The sequence below is a fragment of the Conger conger genome, chromosome 3 (assembly GCF_963514075.1).
Source record: "Conger conger chromosome 3, fConCon1.1, whole genome shotgun sequence".
NCBI lineage: Eukaryota > Metazoa > Chordata > Actinopteri > Anguilliformes > Congridae > Conger > Conger conger.
The window spans coordinates 18923091-18944674 of NC_083762.1; the positions used below are offsets into that span (position 1 = coordinate 18923091).

The window sequence follows — 21584 nt, forward strand, 5'->3', positions numbered from 1 at the left end:
AACATTGTCATTAGCTTCACAATGTCTGTCCATATGTTCACTGTTGTTGCATCACAATAATTACTTTGATGACCATGTGCTCAGTGATGTTTCAATACAGAACATATGGAAATGGACCTTGTTTGCTTTCATGTTGATTGACTAACCTTGAAACATTTTAATTTGTGTGATGATCCATTTCTGGACGTGACCTATAGGAGGCGCAAAGGATGCACGTAAGAATATTTGGCTGTATGGCTCAAAAATGAAAACCACGTAGACAGGTTTCCTTTGCCACACTTTGGTTAACACTTACTCTACCCTTTCAATGACCAATGTTGTTTTTGCAGCATAATTAAAACAAAATCACTTAATGCACAATCTCTACTTTATTTTTCAAACACAAGCCATGGGTTTCCCATCAAAACAATTAATGATATCCCACAGAAGAGACAAAGTCACAGAGATAAAAGCACACTGTTCTCCTTCCTCTTATCTTTGCTCACTGCAGTGAGTGTGCCTACCCTGTTTTATGAACTGTCCTCAAACGCCACACAAATGAGGAATGATGTTCTTCACAGATGGCCTTAGATGAGGCACTTGGACAAAATTGAATATTCTATATTTGTCAATATACTATGTACTGCAGTATTCAACACACCACTATGATGCCGAAATAAAGAAGGGGACGAGCAGCCCTAGTCCCTCTTCTGCACAAAAGATTCTCCTAACTCCACTGACTGTAAAGGTTTTTTGTTTCAATGATTTTTTTGTTATTGCCTCCCTGTTCTGAATGGAACTATACATAGATTGCTTGGGCCCTGGCAATTTACTTGGGGTACACTTGTATCATGTACAAGCAGTATCTTACCAATTAATTTAAAGGCATACTACTCAAGCCTTGTTGTGGTACTGAGCTCATGTCTCCTCCATCCCCAACCCAGCCCACTCACCTCAAATTTAATATTTTATTTTACATCCTTGATTTTACATCCTTGTACATGAACTAATAATGAAACGACACACAGCTGGCCAAGAAAAATTTGAGCAGCCAGTTGTCCAATTACTTTTAGATCCCTAAAACAGGGGGACTATGTATTAAAAGGGGTGTAATTCATACACAGATCACCTGGTATAGAGTGGACAGTCTCCACTTTAACTTCATATTCATTATTTAATTCCAAATCTACTGTAGTAGAGCCAAAACTACAAAAATCATCTCACTGTCCAAATGCTTGTGGACAGCACTGTAGCTACAAACAGATTTTAGAATTAGAAATTCAGAGAGAGGAGCACAGATTTGGAAAATGTGCGCAAAGACAGCTTGCATCATAGTTTTTCAAAGCTGAAAATCCTGCATAGTATGCCTTAAAATGTGGTAATATGACGTGTGTCACCCAAGGCTTCTACACAAGAATTGCAAGTAACATTATCCTATCACTAGGTTGGTCAGAACTGGCAAGCATGACATCTACAGTGATTCAAAGAAACTAAAACGTCTGATTCTGCTTCAAGAGCAAGGTTCTGCCTGTGATCTAACACTACTACTACTGTAATCAGGTGGCCAGTGACCTCTGGCTGAACCGGTTTGAAGGTTAATGGAAGCAATCAAATTGTTTGGCACTGAGGACATGCCAAGCAAGGTTCCACATGATTATACAGTGCATCCGGAAAGTATTCACAGCGCTTCACTTTTCCCACATTTTGTTATGTTACAGCCTTATTCCAAAATGGAATAAATTCATTTTTTTCCTCAAAATTCTACACACAACACCCCATAATGACAACATGAAATAATTTGAAATTTTTGCAAATTTATTAAAAATAAAAAAAATAAGAAATCACATGTACATAAGTATTCACAGCCTTTGCTCAATACTTTGTTGATGCACCTTTGGCAGCAATTACAGCCTCAAGTCTTTTTGAATATGATGCCACAAGCTTGGCACACCTATCTTTGGGCAGTTTCGCCCATTCCTCTTTGCAGCACCTCTCAAGCTCCATCAGGTTGGATGGGGAGCGTCGGTGCACAGCCATTTTCAGATCTCTCCAGAGATGTTCAATCTGAGGATTCAAGTCTGGGCTCTGGCTGGGCCACTCAAGGACATTCACAGAGCAGTCCTGAAGCCACTCCTTTGACATCTTGGCTGTGTGCTTAGGGTCGTTGTCCTGCTGAAAGATGAACCGTCGCCCCAGTCTTAGGTCGAGCGCTCTGGAGCAGGTTTTCATCCAGGATGTCTGTACATTGCTGCATTCATCTTTCCCTCAATCCTGACTAGTCTCCCAGTTCCTGCCGCTGAAAAACATCCCCACAGCATGATGCTGCCACCACCATGCTTCACTGTAGGGATGGTATTGGCCAGGTGATCAGCGGTGCCTGGTTTCCTCCAAACGTGACGCTTGGCATTCACGCAAGAGTTCAATCTTTGTCTCATCAGACCAGAGAATTTTGTTTCTCATGGTCTGAGAGTCCTTCAGGTGCCTTTTACTAAGGAGTGGCTTCCGTCCGGCCACTCTACCAAACAGGCCTGATTGGTGGATTGCTGCAGAGATGGTTGTCCTTCTGGAATGTTTTCCTCTCTTCACAGAGGAATGCTGGAGCTCTGACAGAGTGACCATCGGGTTCTTGGTCACCTCCCTGACTAAGGCCCTTCTCCCCCGATTGCTCAGTTTAAACGGGCGGCCAGCTCTAGGAAGTGTCCTGGTGGTTCCAAACTTCTTCCATTTACGGATGATGGAGGCCACTGTGCTCATTGGGACCTTCAAAGCAGCAGAAATTTTTCTGTACCCTTCCCCAGATTTGTGCCTCGAGACAATCCTGTCTCGGAGGTCTACAGACAATTCCTTCGACTTCATGCTTGGTTTGTGCTGTCAACTGTGGGACCTTATATAGACAGGTGTGTGCCTTTCCAAATCATGTCCAATCAACTGAATTTACCACAGGTGGACTCCAATTAAGCTGTAGAAATATCTCAAGGTTGATCAGTGGAAACAGGATGCACTTGAGCTCAATTTTGAGCTTCAAAAGGCTGTGAATACTTATGTACATGTGATTTCTTAGTTTTTTATTTTTAATAAATTTGCAAAAATTAAATATAAAAAAAACTTCTTTCATGTTGTCATTATGGGGTGTTGTGTGTAGAATTTTGAGGAAAAAAATGAATTTATTCCATTTTGGAATAAGGCTGTAACATAACAAAATGTGGGAAAAGTGAAGCGCTGTTAATACTTTCCGGATGCACTGTACTTAAAAGCAGTGTGTAGATATACTATTCTGGCCCTGTTGTGGAATACCAGGAGAGCATTCACTTCGGTATTATTTTGTGTAAACTCTCCCTTGGTTAGTCTTGCTATATAAAATAAAAAAAAACTGTATTCTTTAAAAATATGACCAGTTGATCTTTAAAATGTTCCAGGTGCTGTGTTCTGTCGATATATGAAATGTGTACCAGAGAAAAGACCAGATACATTTTTAGAGCTGGATGCAATGAAGTGGTGTTGTTGAATTGTCTTATTGCATGCTCAATCAATTGCTCTGGTAAAACTGCAGGGTGTATATAGTAACAGGAATGGATGAAATGTATGATTGAGCATTTTAAGTCGACCTATATATATCTGCAAAAATGGAGGAATAGAAGTTGAAGTCAGCCGAGTGCATCGCCATCACATTTGGCCTCCACCAAGTGGCCTGCGTAAAGGCCTGTTTAAACAAAATGACTTAAGTCAAATGAGAACATTTTTTTAGATAACTGCACAATTTCAGGTGTGTCCCAGAGCCAATCATTTTACCAACTATCATCCAAAATAATTAACTTTTTCAGTTGTCATGTTTCGGGACACATAAAGGGACAATACCAGAAGATGATAAATTATTCAACAGAATTAAGGTATATGTTTGAAGGCAATGGAACAACAAGCCATTGATATATTATTCATACACAACCCCCCTACATGTTTTCAGTGGTGTCGAGGGACTGTGAGGCGAGGTGGGGCCAGGTGTATGCACTGGTTGTGGGGAGAGTTTGGAGTGGGGGGAGGGCCCCAGTGGGAGCAGGGGAGTGAGTGAGCCGGTGCTTCTTCAGATGTCCAAGCTCACGGAAGCAGCAGTCACACTGGGCACAGCGGTAGGGTCTCTCTCCCGTGTGGATGCGTTGGTGCTTCTGGAGGCTATCGAGGTGGCGGAAGCGCTTCTCGCAGAACATGCAAGGGTACGGCCGCTCCCCTGTGTGTATGCGCTGGTGGGTCTTCAGACTGTAGAAGCGGCGGAATCCGCGGCCGCACACATTGCAGCGGTGGACCTTGTCAGGGCTCTGGGGCTGCTGAAGCTCCATCTGCCCTGGCACCAGGTCCTGGTTCTCCCCCGAGGATTGTGGGAAGACAGCGTTGAGGCTTGTGCTGTTGGTACCAGCAGCAGGGGGGGAGGTATGCTGCTGGACTGTAGGTGGTGATTCAGATACAGGTTCCAGAGCAGGGTCTGAATCCTCCTCGATTTTGATGGCCCCCTCTTTCACATCTTCCCCATCCTCTAGGACACGGATCACACCCAGCTCATTCACATGGCCTGCTGGTGGGGACCCCATCTCAAACTCAAACTGAGTCATGTCCGTCTCCTCCTCCTCACGAATAGCTACTGCCTCCTGCTCCTCCTGCTGATACATCCCAGCACCTTCCTCTCCTTCTACTATCCCAGTGTATTCTGTATATAGCATATTAAGGAAATACATACTTTTATCATGGGTTTTCATACAAGATAAATATACTGTGTATGATAGCCATTTACGTGTTATGACTTTACAAGAATAGTCTCTCAATGTAGAGCACCAAATCAATCAATTAATTAATAAATACTGACTTGAAATGTGCTGGGCTATTCTTACTTTCAAAACCTGACACAATAATACATTTATATTAGATTATATAAATACCTTTCTCTGAAGCGCCTTCTGCTGTGATGTAGAACTGATTCTCGGTGTCCTCCATTGTCCGCAACAGCTCAGGTTCTGTGCGCAACTCGGTTGTGGCATGGGTAGTTTGACGTTGGTTTGGCAGCAAGGATTGATTTAAGGATGATCGTATCCTCCTCCGATTGAAACTACTTCTGACCCAATCTGTCTGGACTGTCGGTAAACAGAGGCCAACACTGGGGAAAGACTTGGACAGCTGAGCCCGTGCAGAGCTTCGAAAAGATTTGACTGACCTACGAGAGGAGCCTCCGGTGCTGAGCGTGACTGGCAGTACATCAGGGGAGGCAGGGGGTAACAGAAAGACAGGATCTTCCGTTCGTGGGTTTATTGTGTGAGAAAGTGTTTGGTTTTGATCGAGAAGTAAGCACTGTTTGATGTTCTTCTCGGCCGCAGTCATGTAGTATCGCACAGCCTTCAGTTCACTCTCCTTCATCTCAAGTCTCTCTCTCAAAGTCTTGTTCTCTCGGTGAGATTCGGCAGCTGCAGTGTGAGCTGCGGCCAGTTTTCTGTCCACCACTCTAGACGTTTCCCTCAAGACTGTCTCTACGGCGCACCTCACTGCTTGTTCAATGGTGGCGGCCAGCTCGTATTTGAGAAAACAGATACTGGTATCCATATTTCTCTCTAGTTCTAAAAACAGAATAGCTAAACTTGCGTCGTTAGCCAAATGCAGAACAGCACTGTATCGGAGCAAATCGGTCTTTTTATACCTCCCACTCTTCGCCACTAGCTGTACCAAAACGTAGGATATGTAGCCAGCAACATCTGTTAGGCAGCTAACTTTATATGCTCCAATAACCTTGTTCGTGAAATTGTAATTTACGTAAGTTGTAACGTTTAGCGTCTCCTTTTGCTATTAGCTAACGTTAGCTTAGCTAGTTGTTGTCCATTCATTCAATTGGTAGTCTTGCTTGGTATTAACGTTATGCGTTTCAAAACAACATTGCAAGTACACTCGATGGACAATACAACGTTGTATATACAACCTTTCATTATCTTTTTTTCAGATTTCAGTAAATTTCGATTCGAACGAACTTAAATCATGCAAAGACAACCCGAGACATCTCTAACATTTCGCCGACCACTTGCCACTGCGTTCGTCGCTCAATAATGACGCAATGACAGCTTGTTTGTGGTTTAGTAGGAGTACAATCAAGGGAGGGGGAAGAGTAGGCCTACAATCAAGGATGCTGGGGCCTTGAATGTATTGGCATTGCATTAACTTTATTTTTTTCTGCAAGCATGTACTATTTGGATTGACAGAACATAGGTCATCTTCAATAAAATCAATACACAACAGACGCTCATATGCGGAAATTGTATTTCATGAGGTCTATGTAATACTATATTATAATTATTCCATTAGCACGGGAAAATGTTATTCTACATTACATTACATTACAAGGCGTTTAGCAGACGCTCTTATCCAGAGCGACGTGCAACGAAGCACGTAAATGTAACGCATATGCTAATTCTAAAATAAACACAACTGTGGAACTATGACTGAAGTAAAAATATATTTAAACAATGTTTTGTTTTGTATTTTAAAGCTACTGTATTTCTACATATTCTATAGACCATAGATTCCATCTTCCTAGTGATAAAAATAATTTGCTTTTATAAGTGTGATAACTATAGAGAGGATCATGATTTTTCTGGCATTACAAAAGATGAATGAATGACTTCCTGACAATGTGTAGCCACTGTCCATGCTTATTTTGCAAATAAAAAGCATGTTCTTCTAATGTGTATTAGGTTGCTAGCTGACAACAGGTGCGCAGGTGTATAGATAGTTTTGTGCATGCAGTGCTGAATTTACCATGGAAGCCTAGAAGCATGTTGAGTTTTAGAAATGACTATATCATGAGCTAAAACTGAAAAGTAGGCTGTGCCAACACATTTTTGTCTCTGGCTTGTTTGTTCACATTTCTGGGTGTACTGTAAGAGGCATTTCATTTTGTTTTGTTCTGCACTATTTCCACACAAGCGTCACACACCCATTGTTCTCCTGAACTGGCTTTATTATCATAACAATCAACCATACATTGTTGTCGCACAGTGGTCATGTACTATCATGTACTTTTAAAGTTTACCTTTCCTAACCATGTACTTCCAAATATATTCCATCGTTAAATAATATTTAAGCAGTTGTACTCCCAGCTTCTGTTTTATCTCCCTCTTTTCCGAGCAGAAGTTGCATGTCATCATGATCTAGCAGAAGTGAAACTTGTGTCACATGTCCTTGGAAACTGTAAGTACAGTACATGTACAAGAGATACTGAAAGGTGCATATAAAGGTACAAATGCCTGTCACTGTGGTGGTACCCTACACGTACATAGAATACTATCCCTGGCCAGCAACACATCATTCATTTGTACTTTTTTGCTTGTAAAACGTACTCATTAGTACTCAAATAGAACATTATTGTACATGATTGTGGACTGGATATCCTTTTTAGGTCAGTTTTTCTGGGATGCGTTTTGCTAATAAAGTATTATGGCAGGATAATAATAATAATAATAATAATAATAATAATAATAATAATAATAATAATAATAATATATTGTTATTTATTTATTTATTTATTTATGATGAACGGTATGTTCCAAATTTAAAAGCTTTGTCTCGAAAGGGGATGCATGCAGCCGTTTCCGTGTTTCTTTGATTCAAGTTACCTTAGTTCATCAGTCTTGATCGACGATGTGGGTTAAATGCCAAATCACAAGACAAGAACATTTTTTTAGAAAGGTGCGCATTGTTCAATATTGTAATAGTTCCCCCTGGTGGATATTGTTGTAAACTGCTGAACCGATTACAAGTTTTCCACTTTACGAAGGCCAAAAGGGCAGAAGGCCAAAATATGCCTGGGTTCCATACACATCCTCATTACTGTAGCTTCTGCATATCAGAGTCCTGAAAAAAACATATTGTCATTGTGGATTTTATGAATTGCTCAAGGTTTCTTCCTGTTAGTCAGGCAGTTTTTCCTTGCCACTGCTACCCTAGGCTTGCTCTGAGGGGATCTGAGGCCTGGGCTTTTTGTAAAGCTGCTTTGCAACAATTGTGTATTGTAAAAAGCGTTATACAAATAAAATTTCATTTAATTGGATCGTTCCTATGTGGCTGTACAGCCCACAGACTGCCTGGTTGACCAGCGGGGCATGCTACAGAGCAATGAAACATATCCCCTAACTGACTGATTGTGCTGTGCTGTGATGAAGGGTATTGCATGGAGGGACATATTTACATATTCTGACTTGTACAACAGAAATAGTATTTAAAATATGTATTTATTTATTAAAAAGCAGGTGGCCAGTTTTAAAATGTATTTTAAATGTTTTGCTTCAATTGGCCAGATAGAAAGCAGAGAGGATAGCAGATAGAGAAGGGATCACAGCTCAGAAGGTGCTATGGCAGAGGAACAACACAGAGGGGACTCGTATTCGTTGTTCGATATGTAACCCATTGTACATGTCAATAGATGTATATCTCTCTCTATATGTAGCATGACTACAGCTGGCTCTCATTTACAGAATGCTTTGAACAGATTTATTTTGCACTTGAACCTGATTCATTTTATCAAGATTTGTTTACAGTTACAGATATTTGTAAAGACCCATCAATTCCATTATGTTAAGATCTTCTTAAATAGGCTACAGCACCTCATATACAAAGTCTGTAAATACATCAATACTTTTTGTTCGTGATTTAAAAGTAATGATTTCTTAAAACATACATTATACTACATTTTCTTATACTATAGATTTTCCTAAAATATCTATTTTCACAAAATCTGTTTCGATATAATATGGACGGCTAAGCATTGTCGTTCGTGCTCGAGCTCAACTTCCTTGTGCGTTCTTTAGTTTCGTTTCAGTGTTTTAACGCAGGCGCTGCCTAAAAAGCAGATAGCCCACGCTCTAATCACTTGTCTGCTTGACGGTGAGGGGAAGAGTCGCAGTTTTTTCGAACAATCCACGATCGCAATGAAAAACGGATTTATGTTGTTTATGGCTTGCGCCATAACTATAGGTATGTTATTTAACGCCTTTTCATTTTATAAATTAGCGTACTTTTTTTGTAACTATAATTAAGTACACCAAGGTTGCCTTCAATTTTGGAATATTCGTAATCACAACATATCTGTTGTTGGCGTTGTACAGTTCAAACTACTCCTGGAGTATTGTGTGTTTCAGCGAATTAACTGGGTAACCTACAATTCGGGACACTAGTATCTGATTGCAGGTGGCTATTGTTCGCATGATCGCGGGTGGCGTTTTCTCGGTCAAATCAGTCGCTATTACCGCCGTTTTGGTTTCCTTACTGTTTTTTCTTGGCCACGCTTAAAACTCAATGTTTTGTATTTATAATGATCTTTGAAAGGTTTAGTTTAACTGCAATCATGCAGTAGAATTGAATCGGTACTGTGTTTAAAAAACGATAATCATGGAGTCGCTGTTTATATGTGTTGTAGCAATTAAGCAGTAAAGGCTAATTCCATATGAACCGGACAGATGCCAGCTATTCTTCCATATAGAACTATTGGTTTTGAGTAATAAAAGCGGATACTTTATTAAGCAATTATATCATGTGATTATTTAAAAGGGAGTGTCGAGGTTGATCACGAGAGTGTCTGAGTTTCGATTTCCAGTTTTCCGTGAAGAACAGCTGAATAAAGTTTCTGAGACACATTTTCTTGCCACAACTACAGAACTGGACAAAATGTTTAAGTGTTAAGCGTGAGGATTGAATCATTGATCATATCTGTCAAAAACTGCTATCGCCGTGGTAGTTTCCTTTGCAGGCAACTCAAACTGGTCTGTGCACCGCGCTTTTTGTGTCAGTTTCCGAGTGCGTAAAAATGGGGAAGTGAGATCAAATTGTATGTTTTCTTTTTTTATTGTATGTTTTTACCATTATCATAATGGCAAAAATGTAATTAGTACAACCATGCCAAGATCGTCGTTTGTCCTACATACCAGAGATATGTAATTGGGTGTAACCAACTTTTTCACGTAGTAATTGATGGCACGAATAAACTTCTAATAAACTAGTTGAAAACCATTTAAGTCCATTGCTGACTGCTGCTCAATGAGATCATGCTTTATTTCAGTTGTTTATGAAGATCTCATGAATGTCCTCAGCAATTACACATGATCAAACACTTATGGCTTATTGTAATTGTTAAATATTTATATTATAGCAAGTGGACCACACTTACAGTACGCAGATTCATAATATAATTGCATACGCCTATACATGATTGCCTGTAGATGATTAAGTAAAGTGTAACCTTCATTTTAGTAAAAAATAATTAATATGAAGCTGGACTGCATTTGTTGCATTTGTGTAATTTCTTTTTACAGTAGTTCCCAAAGTTCTCACCTGAGCAACCAGCTTCATTGCAGAAATTCAACACAAAGCTGCTTCATAATACTAGTTGCCTTGGTCATATCCAATAGCACTTACAACGGAATGTGTTTTTGTTTATGCACTGGAATTTTTTCAGCTTTCTTTTCTGAAGCTGAATGCTAGGACCCAGTTCCTCATTCTCAACATTGGTGATGTGTGATTAATCATCAACTGCCAGGAACTTTATGGCTTTTTACATGTGACCTGGGATGCACTCTCAGCAGTCATATGTTGACTGCTGATTATGCAACAAGCACATGACTTTATACTGTCCCCCCCCCCCCATTAATAATATGCCATTACTATAACTTATTTCTCAATTAATTTAATTAACTGTATTCATTTTACAGTCCAAACCTTTGTGGTTTCCAAAGTAAGATACATACTGTATACACACACAGCGTACCAGTCATACCTGCAGAAATTGCAGTAAACGCATAAACTCAGTGATCACTTTATTAGGTAGACCTGTATACCAGCTTGTAAATGCAAATATTTAATCAGCCAATCATGTGGCAGCAACTAAATAAAGGTTCAGCTGTTTTTCAGACCAAATGACAGAATGGGGAAGAAATGTGATCTTAGTGACCGTGGAATGATTACTGGTGCCAAACAGGGTGGTTTGAGTATCTCAGAAACGGCTGATGTCCTGGGATTTTCACACACAACAGTCTCTAGGATTTGCAGAGAATGGTGCGAAAAACAAAAAACATCCAGTGAGCCGCAGTTCTGTGGGCGGAAACAGGTTAATGAGTGAGGTTAGAGGAGAAGGGGCCAGACTGGTCAAAGCTGACAGGAAGGTAACAGTAATGCAAATAACCACACATTACAACAGTGGTATGCAGAAGAGCATCTCCGAACACACAACGCATCAAACCTCTTAAGTGGATAGGCTAAGGCAGCAGAAGACTTACAGTAAGTCTAAAAAATAAGCCTAAAATGCCCAATAAAGTGCTTACTGAGCACATACAGACAGGTTAGATTTAAACATAATTTAAGTGAAATAAAGATTAATGGGAAACTGGAGGGTAAAGTCAAATGGAAAATTGTTGGGGTGACATTGTGCCATCCTGTAGACAGGTTTTTCAGGTTTTTTTCACAGCCTTTTTTTTTTTCATTGAGGAGTTATAGATGCTGTGTTGCACATGTTTTTCTAAGGATTGTCTTTTTTCTTTAAAGCTGTTGCCGTTTCAAAGGATAATGAGAAGGAATCCGACCCATCTGCCAGTTTATCCCCTGCTCAACAATTTGGTGCGACCACAGCTCATCCCAATGTGACCACAGCTCATCCCAATGTGACCACAGCTCATCCCAATGTGACCACAGCTCATCCCAATGTGACCACAGCTCATCCCAATGTGACCACAGCTCATCCCAATGTGACCACAGCTCATCCCAATGTGACCACAGCTCATCCCAATGTGACCACAGCTCATCCCAATGTGACCACAGCTCATCCCAATGTGACCACAGCTCATCCCAATGTGACCACAGCTCATCCCAATGTGACCACAACTCATCCCAATGTGACCACAACTCATCCCAGTACGACCACAACTCATCCCAATACGACCACCCCTGAAACACCAACACCGCCTACACCTACATCCAAGGCCAACCTGACAGGAGGGGAGTATACTCTGAAGTGTGCATTGCTCTCTATGGAACTGCAGATCAAAGTAGAGTATGACAGCAACAGCAAGGTGAGCTTCAGAAATGCTTGTCTTACATTTTTGGGAGCTGGGTATTAGTTAATACAAGGTGACCGTTTTTAGTTGTTCTTGATACAGACATCAGGGAATACCTATGTTGTGTCGGTAAATATACCTACAAATAAATATAAATTGGCTGCAAGTGCTTCACTCCACTGAGGTGTGTGTTAAACTCTTCTCTTGAATTTTGCCAGTCTGAAGGGATCTACATTGTCCAGCCAAGAACCACTACTGTTCAGGGCAACTGTGGAAACTCTAGTGTGAACTTCAACCTCACCTTCAAAGAAGGGTTTATTGACTTCCGGTTTGAGAAGGTAAGTGTTAAGAGATTTTAAATATATGTTTATGCTTAAGCGTACCCAGATACATTTTACTCCTGTTGTCATCTCCACTTGTTTTCTTTTTGCAAATCGTCAAATATTCACCTTATCAATGTGGTATTTGGCTGAGGCTTTGGATACTGTGTGAGACTAAAATATATTTGTTTCCTGCATATAGAGAATACTGTGGACTGCTGAGAATGGGGTACAAATAAAATAAAGCTTACTACAAATAACCGCAGGCAAAATATTGACATTATGCACCTATATTAATATAAACTGTGGTGTGAGGTCAACACTGTTCTGTTGATCAGGCTGAAGTTAAAACAGTAGATTTGTTAAAAATAGGAACCTGGCAATTAAAGGGGAAGTTGTAACTCAAGAGGCCTATTTTTGTAAACTGCAGAGCACAAAACTCAGAATCTTAAAATGACCATGAGCCAGCTGAAGTAGTCCAGGTGTCATTGAATCATGATTCTCAACAAATTCTCAACAGTCGTGGCATCTTTGGGCCTCATGCAATAATTATTTTGTATTTTTATCATGCATTTCTGAAATTACATTTTTTTCAAACGAAGGGCTCATACGAGTGTGTTAGATTCAGCAAACGCACTTCAGACATCTGTCCTAAATTAAGACATAACACAGTATATATGGTACTGTAGGTGGGGTCCATCGGCTGGATGGCCAATGGGTTTACCAGGTACAAGGGATGGCTGATACCTGATCGGGTAGACTGGTTCTACTGTAGACTTTGTTTTTGGCAAAACAACAAAATGTATTATTAGGTTTTTTTCTCCTTTACAGTCTACTAAAGTGTATGTTTCTGAAAACATTTGATGTGATTTAAGCAATGCAGTTGTTGAATCTTGATTCATTATTGATCTGCAAAGGCTCTCGTTTACATGACTCGTACAACAGGTTAGGACCACTCGTAAATGTTGTTCCTACCTAAAAAAAAAATCACAGAGTTATCTTGAATAACTCCTTTTAAGAGATTTAAGCAATTTAAGAACAAATCTGTTCGTTCTTGCATGAACTGGCAGTAATTCACACACACGTGCATTAATTTTTAAGTGTGTGTGTGTGTGTATGTCTGTGTGTGTATGTCTGTTGTTTTTATATTTCTAGGAATGATGGTAATAGTTATTTTATTCCTTATCTCTTTCAGAATGACACTGAGAAATTGGTCTACGTTAGCTCGGTTGCTGTGGAACTTACCTACCCCTTTGACCGTGCAGGTACAGACCGATGACACTGACTGCTGTTGGTGCCTGAAATGAAATGGGCTCTGCCATGTTCACAGGGTATATTTGCATAGATCCTGTGTTTCTGGCAGATGTGCAAGGTGGCAAAATATTAACAGAAGACAGTCGATTCTGAATCAATGTGAACTTACTTTAGCTTGCACATCAATTGTAGGTTAGCATGTCTTTTTAAGCGACAATGCTTTTAATTTACAAAACTTTACCGAATGTACAACAAAATAATATTTTAAACCAAGCATTGAATGGTTGAATTGTAGTGTGTTTAATAATGACTGGAACAGTTACTTTATACTGTATAACTTGTATTATGCATTATGGGGACATTCGGTTGGTATTTGTTCACACAGAAGTAATTTGCACAGGCATGTCAAGGTACTAATAGTTTAAACAACAAATAACATTCCCCACTCTGGAATTCAGTGTCTCCCCAACAACTTTAACAACAATCACAAGTACACATCCTCCCAAACCAAACACATTCACAGATTAAATTCCTGAGCAAATATCAGATAGGAGGCATATATTTTTTTAAAGCAGTGCTGTCAAGATATTTTTCTGTCTTGATTTATAGATCCTAAAACCAGGTATGCAGCCAGCAACAGTTCGGTGAAGCTCTTCTCTGCAGCGATTGGTCAATCCTACTCCTGCCGGAACCAGTCGCTGTACTTAGGAAAAGGCATCCATTTGGAAATGACCAAAGGCAGGATGGAGGCCTTCAACACCACCAAAGATTTTGGCCCCCGTATGTGTCTGCCTGATACATTACATACATATAATACATGTATCCATCGAACTTGAAATGGTCTTTGGTAATGTTATTTTTTAAAATAACTTGTTGCCCAAATTGGCAATAAAACATTTGTAAAGATAAAATATGAGCTTGAAGTTTTAAAAATCTGGCCGTTGAACTTCACTGTATTTTTGAATAATTGGTTCTAAATTATTTGTGCTAAATTCTTTGTTTGCTAATTTACATGGTTTGGGGTTTATATGGGAGAGGATTCAACTGATTCTGACATTTAAGCAGCACGAATGGTATTCATCACCTCATTCATATCATCTCTGACAACGTCTTCTCTCCAAACAGCCAACCCATGCCCTGCTGACAAACAGGACTACCGTGTGGCGATAGCTGTGGGCATTGTCCTGCTTATTCTCATTGTCATCGTCGTTGTGGCCTACATCATTGGCAGAAGGAAGAGGAATGATGGCTACCAGGCTCTCTAAGAACCAAAATCCACCAGAGCCTAATGAGATTTAAGGAGGGGTTGAGGTATAACACATTGCAGTGGCAAGTTTATTGGTCTTTTTGTATTCTACGTTGAATACCTGCTATGTAAATAAAGTGACAGAGGATATTTAATCTTTCTCCCCTAATATCCTCTTACACTGAGTTTCAGTTCTGCTGGTACTTTTAGTGCCACAGATGGTAGAGAAAAGGACACCGCTCAATTGAAAGTTTACTTTTACACATGAAAGACCATGGAGGGGGTTACCGTTTAAAAAAAATAATAATAATAAATGTTACAAAAGTCTGGGAGGGAACAAAATTCAAGTATGTATGTGTTCCTCAATAAGCCCTCCAGCCTTGCTGTCTCAAGTTTGTGCTCCACCACTACATCAGTACTTCTGTTAATGTCGAAGCTGATGCATATAGTTTCCACTGTTTCCATTTGTAATCATTCAGTATCTACAATCACAAACTGGTTTCCACGGTACTCCCATTACTGATTTCTTTTTGATTTCTGTTTGTAAACATAATGGGGGGAATTTGTTTCTGTTTCTTGTTGCGCTTTGAATCATATTTGAATAAGGTAATGGAAGCAGTGCAAAATTTTAATGTTCATATAGTGTTATTATAGTTAATTATAGTGTCGAAGAGTCTTACAGTTGTTCTTACAAACTGGATACAACTTGTGAGAAACACGATCCCCATGAGCAAAGCTGATAATAAAAATTACTGATCTGTGGTTCTTAAATACCTTCTGTTTGTCAGCTTGTCAGAAGGGTGAATGTAAAGGCCTTGTGCAATATTCTATATCACTGAAATTCTTCATAATTTTAGCTTGACTCCTCATTTGAATTGCCAATAGATGCATATTATGTGATGGAAAATGAGTACAAGAAAGACTTACTGTTTTCAGTGCCAGGAATGGATAGATATTTTGCATATATAGATTGAGATTTATCCTTTGATGATGTTGATTTGTCCATTCTGTCACACTAGTGATTTCCTGTTTCCATTATCCATGGCTTCAGCTTTAATTTCTGAGGGATCCTCGTATTAAATCCAGTAATTTGGGGGCTTTGGCCCTCTGATCATGTTTAGCAAAATGCCTGGGTGCTGGGGATGCTCATAATAGCATAAGCCATAATTATTCTACTGAATGAACCTGATTTGAAGGGATACCACATTCTATTGTACATGAACACAGGCATGTGCAATAGTCAACTTGATGAATAGAAAGGAAATGTAGATAATTTGGGATTTAAAGGATTGTGAAAGGGAAGAATCTTCACCTCAATGGATAGATGCAAGGGAATGCATTAGCTATTTCAGTTTTTCAGGGGTTTTCTTGTTTGTTTTTTTTACTTCTTGGGGTACCCATGGGCCATATTTATTCACGGAATATATCAGTTTCCAGTGGGATTGCTGTAAAAGTTTTAAATATGTGCTAACAATAAAAATAAACCTTTTCTTTGTCCAGTTATTTTTATTTGGCAGCAAGATCAAGCTTGGCAGTTTATATTTGAGTAAGTACTTCAATATACTTGTATATCAGCCCTACTCAACTCCATGTCTTGCGGGCAATGGATCGCAAGGTAGGAGCAAATACCTGCAGACACTGTGGCCTGCAGGACATGAAGTTGAGAAGCACTGATGTAGATAATTGTGAAGATGGTGTCTTCATGGATGTTTTTCTGATCATGTCTTTTGGCACTGGGTTATAACATATTTTCTTTGGAATGGATTGTTCTTCTAAAACCGAATGAGGGAGGGCCCCATGGTACACCCTTGCCACCCAAACTACGAAATGACTACCATTACATTTAATGGCACATTGTGAATTTCAAATAGCTGTTCTAGTTCAAGGGAGGGCCTTGTCGTCTGGAATGTAACGCAGAATGGTACTCAAATATTTTTAAAGTCAACAAAGAGCTCCTGCTGCTGTGAAACGCATACACCAAAATAACCTATGGTTGCTTTCAGGGTAAGATTCACACAAAGTACAGAATTAGTTTGGTTTTAAAGCGATGGTGTCAAACTGAGTGTTCAATTCCAGCCTCAGATCTTGATTATAGAATTTGTTTCATAACTTGAATTAAGGCTGTAGGTTTGCACATAATGTATATAAGGTGGAATGTATAATTAGTGTTGTATAAACCAGTGGTTCTCAAAGTTGGTTGTGGGGGCCCCCTGTGTATGCTGCTTTTCATCCCTGAATTGTAACAAGCTGTTAATTTTTCTAAATTAGGTACTTGTCATATTTAGAGGGATTATTTACCTTCTTAAACCACATCAGAAATAGCTATGCTTGTAATGAATAAAAGTCCAATATTCACATTGTGCTATGTTGCAAACAATAGCATAAATATAGTAACTGAACAAATTAAAGACTGAGGTAAATCAACAGGTTCCTAACTGGTGAAAGTGTGGACATCTGGCCATGAAAACTTACCATGTGGTAAATAATGTAGGAAGTATTGAAGTACTAAGAAAATGTGTTCCGTAACCTAATTGATTCACATTAGTACTTAATTTGGTCAGTTATGTTGCCTTATTTTATGTAATTGTTTGCAATATGGCCTTTTGTTCTTTATTGCATGCACAACAAAACCTTCATACACAGCCCTCTGTGGCATTGAGTTTGACGCCATCTAGAACTGTAGTGAGTGTAGTACAGAGATCAAATCTTGCCCTTGAATCTAAATCTCCCCCGTCTCCTGGGTATTTAACTGAACAATTAGCACTACTGATTGGCCAGACTCCTAGGTAAAGGGGAGGTGGAAAACCTTCAGTCATCAGCCCTGGTGTAATGTTTATTCTAAAGTGTGTCACTAGTGTGCAGTACAGATGACTTGATCTGCTTTCAAAGCTCAAACCCAAGCCACATTAAGATACAACAGCAAACATTAAATTTAGTCATGTTAAGAGGTAACAATCCTCAGGTTAAACATGAGACCCAGCAAACTAGTATCAACTAAATTAAATGTAACATTTTACTAGTCCAGCCACAGGCACAATGGAGTTCAAGGAATGAACAGGTTAATTCATGCATGTTTTATTAGCCCAACAAATGGCATGTCAATATATAGAGCAACGTCATCTCCTGTACAGTAGAACAGCCAGTCCCACAGCAACCACCACGCATACTATTCCTTCAACTTAAGGGTTAGAGGTAAGAGTGAGAAGGGAGCAATTGGTACAGTGGAGATGTAATGTCTTCTCATGGGTCCTTCTCATGGATTACCTGAATGGTTGGAGTGTTGCTTTTGTCTCAGTATCCATTACAGGGCCATCCCTCTGGACAAAGACAGTTGATGAGCCCATTACAGCCATTGAAAGCATTGTGCACTGCAAGTTAGAAAGCCAGTCTTACCCTGTTCCCCGGTGACTGGGCCACTCATCTTCCTGCCACAACTGGAGTCTCAACAGCCACACACAGTCTTCCCCATCCACAGACCTCCACCTACATTACATTAAATTAAAGGCATTTGGCAGATGACGTACAGTTGTTTAAACTAAACAGGAGACAATCCTCCCCTGGACCAATGCAGGGTTAAAGGCCTTGCTCCAGGGCCCAATGGCTGTGCGGGTCTTATTGTGGCTACATGTACCTTAACCGCTACATTATAGGTCACCCTACCCACAGAGCAGGAAGTGAAAACTCTCAACTTAAAGTGATCACACCTCAACTTCCCCACCGCAACTCACCTTTTACTCTCAGAGTCCATGTTCTGAAAGGCAGCCATTGCCTTCAGGTGACAGGTAATGACAGGTAAAAGGGATTTCTTTGTCAATAAAATGTCAGTTATAACAGCCATTTAGGGGGGGGGAGAGAAACCACTTACCCATGATTGTCAATGAAAGCATATCTAGGGACTGCAGTGATGGCAGGCACTAAGGTGGCCATGCAACTGTCCACAAAGATACGGAGTCTCACATCATTTGTCAGGACGACAGAGACCTCAAGGTTAATGGAATCTCCCAGGAAGTATACATTCGAGGATCTTTCAGCATGCCAGTCATCTGTAAATTTAAGTACACCATCTGAGCAGAGAGCTAAACAAAGTAATGGGGTGAAGATTATATTTTACTTGCCAGTCATGAGCCTGAGGGAGAACTCAGACTCTTCAGCAGATGTGGTGGAGGTAAAGGGGATCCAGGTCGGCTTAAGGACATTGCTGCTCACATTAGGAATCCCTTTTTAAATATACCAGAAAGTATTACAAGATCAGTCTACTTTTTAGGATTGCACAAACACCACAATGACCAAGACCCAGCTTGAGTCACCTCATGTATTGGCACTGAATGCCAATTTCCACTTCTTTGGCTCTCACAATCGAGGTTCCACCAATGGCTGATGGTTTATAATAAAGTGCAAAACTGTACACAAGGTAATCCTCAACAACCTAATGCAATCATCAGGATAGCCAAGGAAGATGGAGGTTCAGTGTATCTGTAGCCTGCTTTGACATTCTTGTAGCGAGGACTCTACGAACAGGTATAGCAACTTATTCCTCCAACTAAAAGCACAACCTCCAAGGCTGAGATCAGGTAGCTCAATAAGCTGGCCAGGAACCAGAAAGTCCTGCTTGACTACTACCAGGATAGAAGCATTCCTGCACTGTACCTGCACTAACTGGAGCACCTGCTCCACCTGTTTGGGTGGAACAAAATGGTGCCTGATTGACAGTACTTGATTGACAGAAACTCTTTAATAAAAAGCAAACATTATCAAAAGTGGAACTCATGTTTCCCACGCTCCCACACTTTTTTTTGTTTCTCAAAAAAACACAAGTAAGGGATATGTAAGGTTTTGGCAGCTTATATTACCATAAGTCATTAGGGTAAATAGATTTCAGATTTTTGGTTTAGAGTAATTCTTCCCCTTACATAACTGACATCTTGCAATTCATTTCTTATGCCAGGGGTTTGGAGCACACCTTGTGTTCACTGGCTTTTCTTGCGGTCTCCCTGATCAATATTTGTTCTTTAACTTTTGCTTAACACAATGTAGTTTTAGTTTTGTGCTATTTGCTTGGTCCTATACTCTTCATTGTGCATAATTAGTTTAGTTTGAAACACCAGGTTTCTGTTAAATAGCCAGAGCAGTGGTCGTCACTCCTGCACATGGGGATCTGCAGGGTGTGCTGGCTTTTATTGTTCCTCAGCATTAACTCACTTCACATGGTTTCTTAGGTCTGAACTAGGAAATAGGAAGCCTGTGGAGCTAGTTTGGGCAGACAACTTGAGAAGCATCACCCCCTCACATGATGCTTACATTACATTACATTATTGGCATTTGGCAGACGCTCTTATCCAGAGCGACGTACAACAAAGTGCATACCCATAATCAGGGATAAGTTTGCTGAAAGACCCTAGAGGGAAGTACAATTTCAACTGCTACCTGTACAACAAAGATAAGGACGAGGGCCTTTTTTTTCTTTTTTTTTTTTTAAGAACAAAGAAACAAACAAACAGAGCAAAAGTAACCAAAGTTAACTATCCAAACACTGCTTACCTAACCGACTAAAACTTACATCTAATGGGAGGGGCTATATATACCACCAACCTTACCTGTTCAGACCCTTTCTCATTTTGCTGCTGTGCTGCCTGCCAGCTGTTGCTGTATTGCCCTACTCTGAAAATAAGTGATAGCCAGACGATGCCTCTTGAACCGTTTAAGCGTTCCAGCCAATTGTGTTACAAAAATAATATATCGAGGCCTCAAGTGCACACTAGTGACACCTGCTGGTAAAATAACGTACAGCTGCTGAATAATCGTGCCCCTCGTGCAGTAGCGCAGATGCGTTTTTTTGGCAGCAAAATTACATCACATTACATGGCATTTAGGAGAGGCTCTTATCCAGAGCGACGTACAATGAAGTGAAAATCCTCCTGCATGAACACCTGCCCTCCAGGAACGGAGTTGCCAATCCCTGGTCCAATGGACCTGTTACAGTTAAGATTGCCCTTTCTCAAACCCTTTTGACAGAGTTGAAAAATGTAATTAGTCATTGTATTGTTAAGTGAAGGGTGGCATGAATGGTGCAGTGGGTAGCACTGCCGCCTCACAGCAAGGAGGTCCGGGGTTTGAATCCCGGTTGGCCGGGGCCTCTCTGTGTGGAGTTTGCATGTTCTCCCTGTGTTCGCGTGGGTTTCCTCCGGGTACTCCGGTTTCCTCTCACAGTCCAAAGACATGCAGGTTAGGCTGATTGGAGAGTCTAAATTTCCCGTGGGTATGAGTGTATGAGTGAATGGTGTGTGTGCCCTGTGATGGACTGCTTACCTGTCCAGGGTGTATTCTATACAACATACGGAGAATCCGCCCCTTTCTCACCCCCTACTCGACCCAGCTCCTGGTCCAAGCGATGGTTCTGTCCCGCCTGGACTACTGCAATTCCCTCTTGACTGGCCTCCCAGCGTCCGCCATCAGACCCCTCCAACTCATCCAGAATGCAGCAGCTCGTCTGGTCTTCAACCTTCCCAAATACTCACACGTCACCCCCCTGCTTACTTCCCTCCACTGGCTGCCTGTCATGGCTCGCATCAAATTCAAAACATTGGTGCTAGCCTTCCAAGCAGTTAAGGGGTCTTCCCCAGCTTATCTGCAAAAAATCATCAGACCCTACACCCCTGCCAGACCTCTTCGTTCAGCCTCCACAGGCCGCTTGGCACCTCCCCCTCTCAGAACCTCCACCTC

At 40.6% G+C, this 21584-nt stretch overlaps 2 protein-coding genes across 2 annotated transcripts; one reads left to right on the plus strand and one right to left on the minus strand.

The window, feature by feature from the left end:
- Positions 1 to 349: 349 nt before the first annotated feature.
- LOC133124258 (putative zinc finger and SCAN domain-containing protein 5D) lies at positions 350 to 6033 on the minus strand. Its single transcript, XM_061235289.1, has 2 exons — positions 4905 to 6033; positions 350 to 4675 (listed from the first exon to the last, which is right to left on the minus strand). The coding sequence occupies exons 1-2, from the start codon at positions 5557 to 5559 to the stop codon at positions 3927 to 3929; spliced, it is 1404 nt and encodes a 467-aa protein (XP_061091273.1). The 5' UTR covers positions 5560 to 6033; the 3' UTR covers positions 350 to 3926.
- A 2787-nt stretch (positions 6034 to 8820) lies between these two features.
- On the plus strand, positions 8821 to 16359 carry cd68 (CD68 molecule). Its single transcript, XM_061237163.1, has 6 exons — positions 8821 to 8976; positions 11536 to 12059; positions 12263 to 12382; positions 13560 to 13629; positions 14228 to 14398; positions 14744 to 16359. The coding sequence occupies exons 1-6, from the start codon at positions 8931 to 8933 to the stop codon at positions 14881 to 14883; spliced, it is 1071 nt and encodes a 356-aa protein (XP_061093147.1). The 5' UTR covers positions 8821 to 8930; the 3' UTR covers positions 14884 to 16359.
- The last annotated feature ends 5225 nt before the right edge of the window (positions 16360 to 21584 follow it).

Coding starts and splice junctions, on each gene's coding strand:
- cd68 (XM_061237163.1), top strand. CDS start 8,931: ATGAAAAACGGATTTATGTTGTTTATGGCTTGCGCCATAACTATAG. Junction 12,060..12,262: donor AGTATGACAGCAACAGCAAG/GTGAGCTTCAGA, acceptor GAATTTTGCCAG/TCTGAAGGGATCTACATTGT. Junction 12,383..13,559: donor TTGACTTCCGGTTTGAGAAG/GTAAGTGTTAAG, acceptor TATCTCTTTCAG/AATGACACTGAGAAATTGGT.
- LOC133124258 (XM_061235289.1), bottom strand. CDS start 5,559: ATGGATACCAGTATCTGTTTTCTCAAATACGAGCTGGCCGCCACCATT. Junction 4,676..4,904: donor AGAAGGCGCTTCAGAGAAAG/GTATTTATATAA, acceptor TGCTATATACAG/AATACACTGGGATAGTAGAA.